General features: G+C 40.5%; 2 protein-coding genes across 4 annotated transcripts; both read right to left on the bottom strand.

Annotated features, from left to right (window-relative positions):
- Positions 1-882: 882 nt before the first annotated feature.
- Positions 883-3,534, bottom strand: znf1024 (zinc finger protein 1024). 3 transcript variants are annotated; one of them, XM_026325463.1, is made up of 3 exons: positions 3,487-3,534; positions 3,218-3,436; positions 883-2,690 (listed from the first exon to the last, which is right to left on the bottom strand). In XM_026325463.1, the coding sequence occupies exons 2-3, from the start codon at positions 3,399-3,401 to the stop codon at positions 1,657-1,659; spliced, it is 1,218 nt and encodes a 405-aa protein (XP_026181248.1). In that variant the 5' UTR covers positions 3,402-3,436; positions 3,487-3,534; the 3' UTR covers positions 883-1,656. The 3 variants fall into 3 exon arrangements, with proteins under 3 accessions (XP_026181248.1, XP_026181247.1, XP_026181249.1); XM_026325462.1 differs by lacking the exon at positions 3,487-3,534 and having other exon boundaries at positions 3,218-3,465; XM_026325464.2 differs by lacking the exons at positions 3,218-3,436; positions 3,487-3,534 and adding an exon at positions 3,030-3,206 and having other exon boundaries at positions 883-2,840.
- A 5,645-nt stretch (positions 3,535-9,179) lies between these two features.
- On the bottom strand, positions 9,180-11,521 carry LOC113141195 (zinc finger protein OZF-like). Its single transcript, XM_026325465.2, has 2 exons — positions 11,275-11,521; positions 9,180-10,533 (listed from the first exon to the last, which is right to left on the bottom strand). The coding sequence occupies exons 1-2, from the start codon at positions 11,456-11,458 to the stop codon at positions 9,500-9,502; spliced, it is 1,218 nt and encodes a 405-aa protein (XP_026181250.1). The 5' UTR covers positions 11,459-11,521; the 3' UTR covers positions 9,180-9,499.
- Positions 11,522-12,354: the final 833 nt, after the last annotated feature.

The raw sequence follows: 12,354 nt of genomic DNA, 5'->3' as shown, positions 1-12,354 counted from the left end.
GTTTGGCTGGATGACCAGGTCTAGGAAGAGTTCTGGTCGTCCCAAACTTTTTCCATTTGAGGATTATGGAGGCCACTGTGCTCTTAGGAACCTTGAGTGCTGCAGAAATTCTTTTGTAACCTTGGCCAGATCTGTGCCTTGCCACAATTCTGTCTCTGAGCTCCTTGGGCAGTTCCTTCAACCTCATGATTCTCATTTGCTCTGACATGCACTGTGAGCTGTAAGGTCTTATATAGACAGGTGTGTGCCTTTCCTAATCAAGTCCAATCAGTTTAATTAAACACAGCTGGACTCCAATGAAGGAGCAGAACCATCTCAAGGAGGATCAGAAGAAATGGACAGCATGTGAGTTAAATATGAGTGTCACTGCAAAGGGTCTGAATACTTATGACCATGTGATATTTCAGTTTTTCTTTTTTAATAAATTTGCAAAAATTTCTACATTTCTGTTTTTTTCTGTCAAGATGGGGTGCTGAGTGTACATTAATGAGAAATAAAATGAACTTTTTTGATTTTGGCGAACGGCTGCAATGACACAAAGAGTGAAAAATTAAAGGGGTCTGAATACTTTCTGTACCCACTGTAGATCTTGCCAGGTGTTTGTGTCTCTGGATCCCTAAAAGCTCAATTAAGAGGATAAATTAATACTTGATGAACTTGGTAAACTGGCTGGAAATTTTATAAAAACTGTGGCAACTGCAATTCATTTTTCCACAGGAAGTATTCACGGCACACTTCGGCCTCTCATATTATTATAATAATTCAGTGTAGACAAAGTTAGACATTTAAACTTTCCAGAAATGAAGTAGTAATCCAGTTTAATCCAGTTACATAGGATACACTAATGAGCTATGTATATGACAACCAATAAGTAACAAAAAGTGACAGTACAGAAATAACAAACTAGATTTAATGTAATTAAGAAACAGGGTCATTATTACAAGGTTTGTCCACCAGAGAACAATGAACACATTGATTTCTACACTGTAAAATGTTTTGCTCTCTGACATATTGCTTTAAAAAAAAAAACCAAAGCAAACCCCCCCCCCCAAAAAAAATGCTAAACTAGTATCACTAAGGGATTTTTAAAGTATAGTGACCAAGCACTCAAATTAGCCCTAGACTTGTAATTCTGAGTTGGTAACTGAGAATATGACAATATTTTGAACTTGTGTTAAAAAAAACAAAAAAAAAAAAAACTGTTTGCACATGTACCAACTCTGGAAGTTACATCAAAATAAAACCATATATTAATGCTAATACAATCAATTCCAGCACTTTTATTAACACTATACTGTGTTTGTATCTGCTTTCATTTCATGTTTGTATCTACTTCCATATATGTAACAAAACGAGAACAGCAAAACTGTTTATCCATGTGACTACAAGGTTAGTACTAGGGATAACACTTTGGAGTAATCCAAACACTTCTGGAATAACAGATGTTCTTTCCTGTTCTTCCCATTCTGCTGTAATTCCAAAGCAGAGGGGTCCATGTCCTCCATGTCAACTAATGCCAATAACTACAAAGCATTTACCAAACAACCTATGGTAAGCAATATAGTGTATATGTCATAGTTAAACTTATGAATTGCCAATAGGTGAGGTATGCCAACGTAATCAAACAAGTTCTGTCTCACGTTTAACTATTTTCAGTCAGCAGCTTTCTCCTATATGTGTGGTCCTGTGTCTCTTCATCTGACTATTTTGGGGGAAACTTTTACCACAAAATTTGCACTGGTACAGTCTTTCTCCTGAATGGTATCTCATGTGCAGTTTGAGCTGACTGCTAGTGCTAAAACTTTTGTCACATTGGCCACAATGACATGGTCTCTCCCCTGAATGACTTCTTTTATGAATTCTAAGGTTCTGTTTGTGACTGAATGCTTTGTCACAAATATCACAGTGATAAGGCCTCTCCCCCGAATGGGTCCTGACATGCACAATGAGCTGTTGTTGACTATTAAATGTTTTGCCACATTCTTGACACAGAATCTTTTTCTCTTCTATGTGCATTCTTCCATGCAGTCTGAGATTGCGGTTATTGTCAAAAATCTTGCCACAAATGTCGCAAAAACATTCTTTGCTGTGCAAATGTTTCAAATGAATTACCAGCTTTTTTGTAGACTCGTATCTCAGCCCACAAATATTGCAGTCAGTTTCTTTCACGTGTGTTTTTATATGCTTCAAGAAAGACGCAAAGCACTGAAATCCTCTTCCACACAAGTGGCAGAAACTGCGGTCCTTTTGACCGTTAGCAGAACCACTCTCATAGGGTGATTCTGCCTTATCAGTGCCACTTTGTCCTTGCATTATCTTTCTTTTGGTCTGGTCCCCTTCACTGTCCACCCCCTCCTCATTGCTGTCATAGTTCTCACTATGAGCTGCAGAGCAATCTGAAGAAACTGGCTGCATTTCATATGACACTTGTGCCTCATCTCGCTCACACTTCATTTCAGAAGAAGGAAAACCAATCTCTTCTGTTTGACTCTCGTCCCCAGGTTCTTCCTGCTCCTCTTTGATCTTGAACATCCGACATGGAGAGTTGTTCCACTTGCCACTGTGCAGATCTGTGCTGGTTTGAGAGGATCCTGACACCATTGGTGTTGAGGGTCCTGGGTTCTCCTGCAGCAGCAGACTGTCACATTCATCTCTATGTTGCACACTACTGGTCCATGGAAGTTCTGCAGCTACATAGAAGACACGAAGTGAACAAACAGCCTGAATGGTTCCCATCTCAATTAAGTATCTTTCCATAAGACTCCACAATAAAGCTCTAATTTGCATGGCCACTCTCCTAACACTTCTGGGAAAACCTCTGCACACACACCACTCACATTTTGCTATCCCATGAGGCCATGGGAGAGGAGACCTAATATGCCAGAACATTTTTTTACAAGTATAGACCAGAGAAAAGCGTTGTTCCTTAAATTAAATTACACTGGTTTAACATAATCTAAAGAAACAGCTGACTCAATGAAAGTTTAAACAATGTAAATCGATGAGATAATTTTGTGAATCCGCCATAAAAAGATGTTTAATCATTATTTTATTAATGATCTATTTCACTATTAACATCAATACTGTACACCAGCTTTTTTTAACGGACCTTCGTTGTTAAACAGTTTAATGAGATTAGAAATTTTATCGAAATTTTAAAATTGTGAAAATACAGTGGGCGTGGTTGTGACATGACACGTTAAAGCAGATCCCGAACCTGGCTCCTTTCGCAGAAGGCCCAGCTGGTGTGGCAGATTTTCGACCTCCTCCTTGGGTCGACTAGCGTCGGCTTCGTGCAAAGCTAACGTTATGGTTTTCTCCACCTCGCCGAGGATCTCCTCTGCCGCCGCGTACAGCCGCTGGTGGACGAACGACCTCAGCTGAAACATTGTGGTGTCCATGTCTTAGGAGAGAGCTAGTGATGTGACGCTCGAGCCCGTGTACTCGACACAGTATCGATCTTTTCAAGCGGAAGTGACGCTGAGCAGTGTTTAGCTCCGCGCTTTATGCGCCAAATCACGTGACCGCTGCGAGCGAGGCGTCACATGACGTGTCGAGCTGCTTCTCGGGAATTTTTGAAGGAGCTGGACGTTTCAACATGTCAAGGCTTTAAAAGGTCTGAATCACTGCTTAAACTGTGGGTTGTTTAAGAGGAGGAGATTGTGACCTTTCTTAGTTGCCTGAGCCCTACCTCTCCAGAGGGGAACACCCGCTCAGTTACTGGGCTACACGTGCAGCTATGTATCCCCATCTTTTTCAGATGACCAAGATATACCTTCACATGCCAACTACATCAGTCCCATGCAAGCGGGTCTTCTCCAAAGCTGGAGAGGTAGTGAGCCACAAGAGGAGCAGATTAAAGCCAAGCACTGTAGAAATGGTTCTTTTTTTCTAAATAAAAAATCTTTGAACCCACACAAATGCCAAAGTCACTGAAATACCCCATTTACAATATAAAAAAAAGTTGCACAGGCACCAGCATCAAAATACTGCCAATACAATTTTACTATTACACAAATTTGCCTCATCAAGGCTGCCTGTTGTGCAAACATCTTTAAATATTGCATTATGCAAAGACAAACACAATGACACACCTTTGACAAAATAACTTTTATTAAAGCCTCAGAGAAAGATAGAACGTGAGATCCATTACAGCCTGAAGCAATGAGGCTTTGTCAGGACACCCGCTCAGATGCAGTTCTCCAAGCCAGCCAGCAGACTGTCTGACTCTTCTGACTGTATCAAATGCTTCGAAGCAGTGTGTCGTTTTCAGGCCAGTTGTCTCAAAGTGGTTCAGTGCTTCACAAAGCTTCGATTTCGCCATCACTAGAGAGAGCTGCAATGCTAAAGCGTCCACGACAGCAGTCCCGGTGTCACCGGTGGTCTGTGGCTACCACAAAAGTACTTCGGCTGCAAGTCCTTCACAATAAATACGTGAATTGATAGAAAAAAAATGTTTTTTTGTTTTTTTTTTACCTAAAAGTGCAAAATGCCAATAAACGTCACAACATTATTGATTAAACAAAAGATACTACACATAAGTACAAAATCCAAATCTAAACTGTAGTGGCTATTTGTCCAAAGTCAAATTTAAGTCAAATTACACTGCATGAAATTTACAAATTCATTCACATAGTTTACTATGGTGTTGTACTGGACTATATTATATTAATAAGACAAGGCAAGTTTATTTATATAGCACAGTTCATACACAGAGTAATTCAAAGTGCTTTACAGAAATAAAAGACAAGTTAAAAGTACATAGGCAAAAATCAAAATAAGAAACAGCAAATAGTGGGAAATGAACTTGAAATAAAATTAAAGGAGAATGAGTGCAGATAAATCACTTTAGATAAAACACTGTCACTTGTCATATGTCATATGCCATGCTAAAAAGAAAAGTTTCTAGCTTGGACTCAAAAATTTCAGAGATGAGGCTTGTCTAACAGCATCAGGAAGATTATTCCAGGTTTTAGCTGCATCAAACTGAAACGCTGCTTCTCCATGTTTAGGCCTGACTCTGGGCACGAGCAGAAGGCCTGTCCCTGATGTTCTCAGAGTTTGAGATGGTTCATATGGCATCAACATGTCAGAGATGTACTGTGGTCAAAACACGATTACTTCTCTGAGCTCATGGCTACCTGAGACTTGACTGAAGCAAAACAAGAGAGGCAAATATTTATTGTATAGTGAGCATATGACCAAGCACTACATCAACACCACACTCACTTCAACTCCATCTGTGTTTTTGTAACCAAGATTTTTCATTACAGTCTCGCTTCCTGCTGAATCTTTACACACTGCTAGAGATAAAACAGGCTACTGAACATTTAGTCTGGTTATCTTCATTCGCACAACAAATTATAATTTATAGGAGTTCAGTTACAACTAGTCAGGCTGAAGCTCCTCTGTGTCACAATTGTAACTGTCTTTGAAAGGATACCAGTTAGCCGCTCCCTGGGGAAAACAGGGCTCTGTGAGCATATGGATCTATAACAGGTCCTTGCAGCTTGTTTACAAGTGACAAGTCACTGATATGGCAGGGATGTTGCACAGCTCATCTCACTCAAAGTCAACAGCTACAATATGATCCAGATTAAGAGGGGATTAACTGTAATCCTCCACATTAAGGAGGATTTTATTCACAAAAGTTAATACTTGTGACATAAATTAAATCTGATGAATGGAATATCAGTGCATTTTTCAAACACTGATACTGATGTATTGTCTTCCATTTGTTTTGGCAATTGTTCCTTGTACTTAGTAAATTGGTATGAAGGTTAATGCAGTTCTAAACTACTGAAAAGGCTTGGAAATGCTCCTTGGGTTGGGATTTCTTTGGTCAATCTGTTTTTGTGTCCTTGTTTTAAGATGATGACTGTTTCTTTTTATTGTCTTGTTCTCAAAGCAAATGCTGCAGCCAGATTAAAACATAAACAGAGAGCAGCGAGGTTATCTAAAGACACACAGTCCTGCCGTTTGGTTTGCAAATTGTTACTAAAATGCAATGGCAGAAACTTTAACAGTAGTGAGATACTTGAACAGGCCCCAGAACTCTTTACTATAAATTGTAACCCTGACTCAGATGAAATACTTACATAATTCAGAAATACTCATTTGTTTCCATGTAATGCATCATTTAATTTTCCGTTTTGTTGCTACAGAGCTCTCCACTTCTCTACACACTGAGAAACACCGACCTCTGGCCTGTTTCATAAATCTAATTAACCAAAAGTGCTGCTCAGCCAGTGCTTTACCTGCTCCAGACAGCCCTGCATCCTAATCAGTTTCTGCTTTTGAGGCAGTTTGGATCAGTTCATGCTGACGGTGGGAGGAGGACCTTTGCTGTGCTCAATGAGTTACAGATTCAGCAGAGATCTGGCAGCTTTCCAGGCAGGACAGTGGGTGAACTACAGAAGCAAGAAAACTGACACAGGAGTCCAGGAGGAAACTGCACTTCAGAGTGAAAAGTGGAGCAATATACTAAAGCAATGTCTGTAATAGAAGAATTCTTGTTGAAATGTCTCTCACCACTAGCGTTATGTGTTTTGTGATAACTAGTTGGTTGGTTATTAGATTGTAAAATCTAAGTAAAATACTTTGAGTATTATCCTAAATTTTTAAAAAACTAATTTTATTTTGCTACTGTCATTTAGTAAGGAGGAAAATATTCATGAAATCATTTTCAAACTGTGGATTATTCTGTACCAGATATAAAGACATACAAAGATGTTTAACCACTTGTGTGTCTGTTTACTTATGATGGGACAGGTAGGTTCAAAGGTCTATCAGTGAATACTAATTGTCATAATGGAGAGGGAGAAATGAGGCGACGAGCAGAAAATCCCCCTTTTATCCCTGATGATGAATTCAATGCAGCCAAAATCATTTCTTTCCCACTCTGTCCTCTTCTCGACCTTTGCTGAACAGTGACACCTGGACAGAAATGGGACAGTATTTTTGATTTTAAATTGGGTTGCTTTGTGAGATCATGTCAGGACAGACAGCCACAGCCTGGCGTCACACATTGTTGTGTTTATTTCCATAGCACTCTGTGCTCAGCCCTGTCCTCAAACTGCCATCTGACCCTGATGACTGACACACTTGGCACTGGACTGTACATTTATCTGGATATCACATGGACAATGTGTATGAAGCTGTAGTAAGGTGAATAACTGTTTCTGAACATTAAACTTTTTTTCCCATCCATTGTCTGTCCTCAGCTGTCTCAGCAGTGCGTCTGGAAATAAAGGCAGCTGTCCTCCTGGACTCTGCTGCCATCAGGAAAACAAAAACACTCACCTGAATGTGATCACCTGCTCCGGTGAAATCCGACTGGGAGAGTTTCACAGTACAGAAGACGTCGGAGTGTGCAGAAATGTGCTTATGGCTGCAGTGATGAGTGTGGATGCTGCATCGTGCTGCACACGGAGTTGCGCACCATCCACCGGCCACAGGCAACAAATATTAGATCAACTTTAGCCGGATTGTAGTCCGTCTTTGTCGCAAAATGGCCAGATTCGTATTAACGTCTTATTCAGATGGTTTATCTTTAAGGTAGACGCATCAGGAATGTGGACACCGTTTGACATCGCCGCTTGCTTCCGCTTCAGGAGGCGTCAACCCAATACTGAATAATGTGATTATTGTAGTCCTGGCTGCAGACTGCGCCAAACTCTAATCCAGATTAGCTGTGAGAGGGCAGCAGCTGACAGAGCGACTCCTCCTCTCTGCTCCGCGCTCAGCGTCAAAACACAAGTCTCCCCCTCTGACACCGCAGTCCTGTACGCACACACTTATGCAATTGCACGACTCGGAAAATTCATGCCAGAATTTCTGCGTAAAACGGCTCAGGCTTTTTTCATTAATTACATGAGCACAGTAGGTAACAGTTCAAGACGTCCTGGCGTCTGTGAGCCTGATCAATAACTTCATATATGGGCTGAAAGTAGGCTAATAAATAAATAATGAGAGACAGAGAGGACAATAAAGAAAGGGCTAGAGCTTTTTTTTTTTGGCTTTTAAGATGCGCATATATTACTGTTGGTTCCTGTTCACTGTAAAGTTTGAAGACAGATGCACCGTGAAATATGCAAACAGCAGTACACAGCCATAGTTAATCTTACAGTAAGATCAGACACACTGGTAATAAATCTAACAATACTGACCTCTATTGAAGGAGCCCCAGTCCCAGTAACAGTGATGCTGCAGCAGAGTATGAGGGTGTACTACTATACTTACACATTATCCATGTCATCTCAGCCTCACATCATCTTAGTCACAGTTATAAGCATCATGTGTGCTGCAGCCCAGCTCATATTGCTGCCACCTGTTGGCCAAACCTCAGAAGAAGAAGAAGAAATCAGTCTTGAGCAGCAGTGTGGTAAAACTTTTGATGACTGATGCTTAGTTAGATCTTGCCAGGTGTTTGTGTCTCTGGATCCCTAAAAGCTCAATTAAGAGGATAAATTAATACTTGAACTTGGTAAACTGGCTGGAAATTTTATAAAAACTGTGGCAACTGCAATTCATTTTTCCACAGGAAGTATTCACGGCACACTTCGGCCTCTCATATTATTATAATAATTCCGTGTAGACAAAGTTAAGACATTTAAACTTTCCAGCAATGAAGTAGTAATCCAGTTTAATCCAGTTATATAGGATACACTAATGAGCTATTTATATGACAACCAATAAGTAACAAAAAGTGACAGAAATACCAAACTAGATTTAATGTCATTTAGAAACAGGGTCATTATTACAAGGTTTGTCCACCAGAGAACAATGAACACATTGATTTCTACACTGTAAAATGTTTTGCTCTCTGACATATTGCTTTAAAAAAAAAAAAAAATACAAAGCAAAACCCAAAAAAAAAAAAAAAAAAAAAAAAAAGCTAAACTAGTATCACTAAGGGATTTTTAAAGTATAGTGACCAAGCACTCAAATTAGCCCTAGACTTGTAATTCTAAGTTGGTAACTGAGATTATGACAATATTTTGGACTTGGTTTAAAAAAAAAACAAAAAAAAAAAACAAAACTGTTTGCACATGTACCAACTCTGAAAGTTACATCAAAATAAAACCATATATTAATGCTAATACAATCAATTCCGGCACTTTTATTAACACTATACTGTGTTTCTATCTGCTTTCATTTCATGTTTGTATCTACTTCCATATATGTAACAAAACGAGAACAGCAAAACTGTTTATCCATGTGACTACAAGGTTAGTACTAGGGATAACACTTTGGAGTAATCCAAACACTTCTGGAATAACAGATGTTTTTTCCTGTTCTTCCCATTCTGCTGTAATTCCAAAGCAGAGGGGTCCATGTCCTCCATGTCAACTAATGCCAATAACTACAAAGCATTTACCAAACAACCTATGGTAAGCAATATAGTGTATATGTCATAGTTAAACTTATGAATTGCCAATAGGTGAGGTATGCCAACGTAATCAAACAAGTTCTGTCTCATGTATTTAACTGTTTTCAGTCAGCAGCTTTCTCCTATATGTGTGGTCCTGTGTCTCTTCATCTGACTATTTTGGGGGAAACCTTTACCACAAAATTCGCACTGGTACGGTCTTTCTCCTGAATGGTATCTCATGTGCAGTTTGAGCTGACTGCTAGTGTTAAAACTTTTGTCACATAGGCCACAATGATATGGTCTCTCCCCTGAATGACTTCTTTTATGAATTGTAAGGTTCTGGCTCTGACTGAATGCTTTGCCACAAATATCACAGTGATAAGGCCTCTCCCCCGAATGGGTCCTCACATGCACAATGAGATGATCTTTACGATTAAATGTTTTGCCACATTCTTGACACAGAAATTTTTTAACTTCTTTGTGCATTCTTCCATGTAGTCTGAGATTGCGTTTATTGTCAAAAATCTTGCCACAAATGTCGCAAAAATATGCTTTGTTGTGAAAATGTTTCAAATGAGTTATCAGCTTTTTTGTAGACTGGTGTGTCTTCCCACAGATAGTGCAGTCAGTCTCTCTCACGTGTGTTTTTACGTGCTTCATGAAAGAAGCAACGTACTGAAATCCTTTTCCACAAAAGTGGCAGAAACGGCGGTCCTTTTGACCTTTAGCAGAACCACTCTCATAGGGTGATTCTGCCTTATCAGTGCCACTTTGTCCTTGCATTATCTTTCTTTTGGTCTGGTCCCCTTCACTGTCCACCCCCTCCTCATTGCTGTCATTGTTCTCACCATGAGCTGCAGAGCAATCTGAAGAAACTGGCTGCATTTCATATGACACTTGTGCCTCATCTCGCTCATACTTCATTTCAGGAGAAGGAAAACCAATCTCTTCTGTTTGACTCTCGTCCCCAGGTTCTTCCTGCTCCTCTTTGATCTTGAACATCCGACATGGGGAGTTGCTCCACTTGCCACTGTGCAGATCTGTGCTGATTTGAGAGGATCCTGACACCATTGGTGTTGAGGGTCCTGGGTTCTCCTGCAGCAGCAGACTGTCACATTCATCTCTATGTTGCACACTACTGGTCCATGGAAGTTCTGCAGCTACATAGAAGACACGAAGTGAACAAACAGCCTGAATGGTTCCCATCTCAATTAAGTATCTTTCCATAAGACTCCACAATAAAGCTCTAATTTGCATGGCCACTCTCCTAACACTTCTGGGAAAACATCTGCACACACACCATTCACACTTTGCTATCCCATGAGGCCATGGGAGAGGAGACCTAATATGCCAGAACATTTTTTTACAAGTATAGACCAGAGAAAAGCGTTGTTCCTTAAATTAAATTACACTGGTTTAACATAATCTAAAGAAATAGCTGACTCAATGAAAGTTTAAACAATGTAAATCGATGAGATGATTTTGTGAATCGCCATAAAAAGATGTTTAATCATTATTTTATTAATGATTTATTTCACTATTAACATCAATACTGTACACCAGCTTTTTTAACGGACCTTCGTTGTTAAACAGTTTAATGAGATTAGAAAATTTATCGAAATTTTAAAATTGTTGTGAAAATACAGTGGGCGTGGTTGTGACATGACACGTGATAACATCAATATGGCGGACGTAATACGTCCGATTTCCATTCGTACTATATAGAAAGTACTATTTTAACAGTGTCTCAAAGTACGTACTTACTCAAATGTAGCACCTACTAGATAGTATGCGATTTCGGACGCTGAATAAAGTGCGTTCGCGCATGCGTAAACAAGGAGCAACATCCTCGTTAGCTATTTAACGCGCTACAGTGCAACACATTAAAGTAGATCTCGAACCTGGCTCCTTTCGCAGAAGGCCCAGCTGGTGTGGCAGATTTTCGACCTCCTCTTTGGATCGACTAGCGTCGGCTTCGTGCAAAGCTAACGTTATGGTTTTCTCCACCTCGCCGAGGATCTCCTCTGCCGCCGCGTACAGCCGCTGGTGGACGAACGACCTCAGCTGAAACATTGTGGTGTCCATGTCTTAGGAGAGAGCTAGTTATGTGACGCTCGAGCCCGTGTACTCGACACAGTATCGATCTTTTCAAGCGGAAGTGACGCTGAGCAGTGTTTAGATTCGCGCTTCATGCCCCAAATCACGTGACCGCTGCGAGCGAGGCGTCACATGGCGTGTCGAGCTGCTTCTCGGGAATTTTGAAGGAGCTGGACGTTTCAACATGTCAAGGCTTTAAAAGGTCTGAGACACTGCTTAAACTGTGGGTTGTTTAAGAGGAGGAGATTGCTAGAGATATTATTATTACCATTTGAATTGTAGTCAGAGAGGGTGTTAGTATACATTTAGGTTTAGGTATATATTTAGGTTTAGGTATATATTGTCTGTGAAGATTCTCAGTCGTCCTGGGGAAGTTATCTAAAGGCTGAGTCATGGCAACTGGACTCACTAGGTGAGCTAAGTAAATCAGGTGAGGGCCGTTAGACCCACAACCCTGAGTTGGTTTCACTTCACACCTGGTCTGAATAGGCTCCTTAGGTGAACAACTCTCCCTCAACAGGGGTGGAGGGCTCAGACATAATCTTGTCTTCAGTCTACCAGGCTGCCCTTTCATCTGTTCCCAGCAAATTAAGGAACAAATCAAATGTTTCCCAGGAAGGACAGACTGAAGGTGCCTGATTTGTGTTCAGGAGCTCACATGTAGCAACAACAAGAGGACAAAAAAAAGTCAATGGAAAAGCTGGAGAAAGCCGAAGCAGTCAGTGTGTCGGCAGACGTGGACATCCGTTAATATGGATGCATATCTTGGGGTCACTTGCCAATCCCAACATGGAGCTAGCAAAGTGTTTTGCCTGGTGTGGGACATTTTACACACTCCCACACAGCAGAGAACTTGAGGGATGTCATGCACCTGCAACTGAACC

This window comes from Mastacembelus armatus, chromosome 8, assembly GCF_900324485.2.
Source record: "Mastacembelus armatus chromosome 8, fMasArm1.2, whole genome shotgun sequence".
Taxonomy (NCBI): domain Eukaryota; kingdom Metazoa; phylum Chordata; class Actinopteri; order Synbranchiformes; family Mastacembelidae; genus Mastacembelus; species Mastacembelus armatus.
The sequence above is the reverse complement of the archived record's forward strand: the minus strand, read 5'-3'. Positions and strand labels throughout refer to the sequence as shown.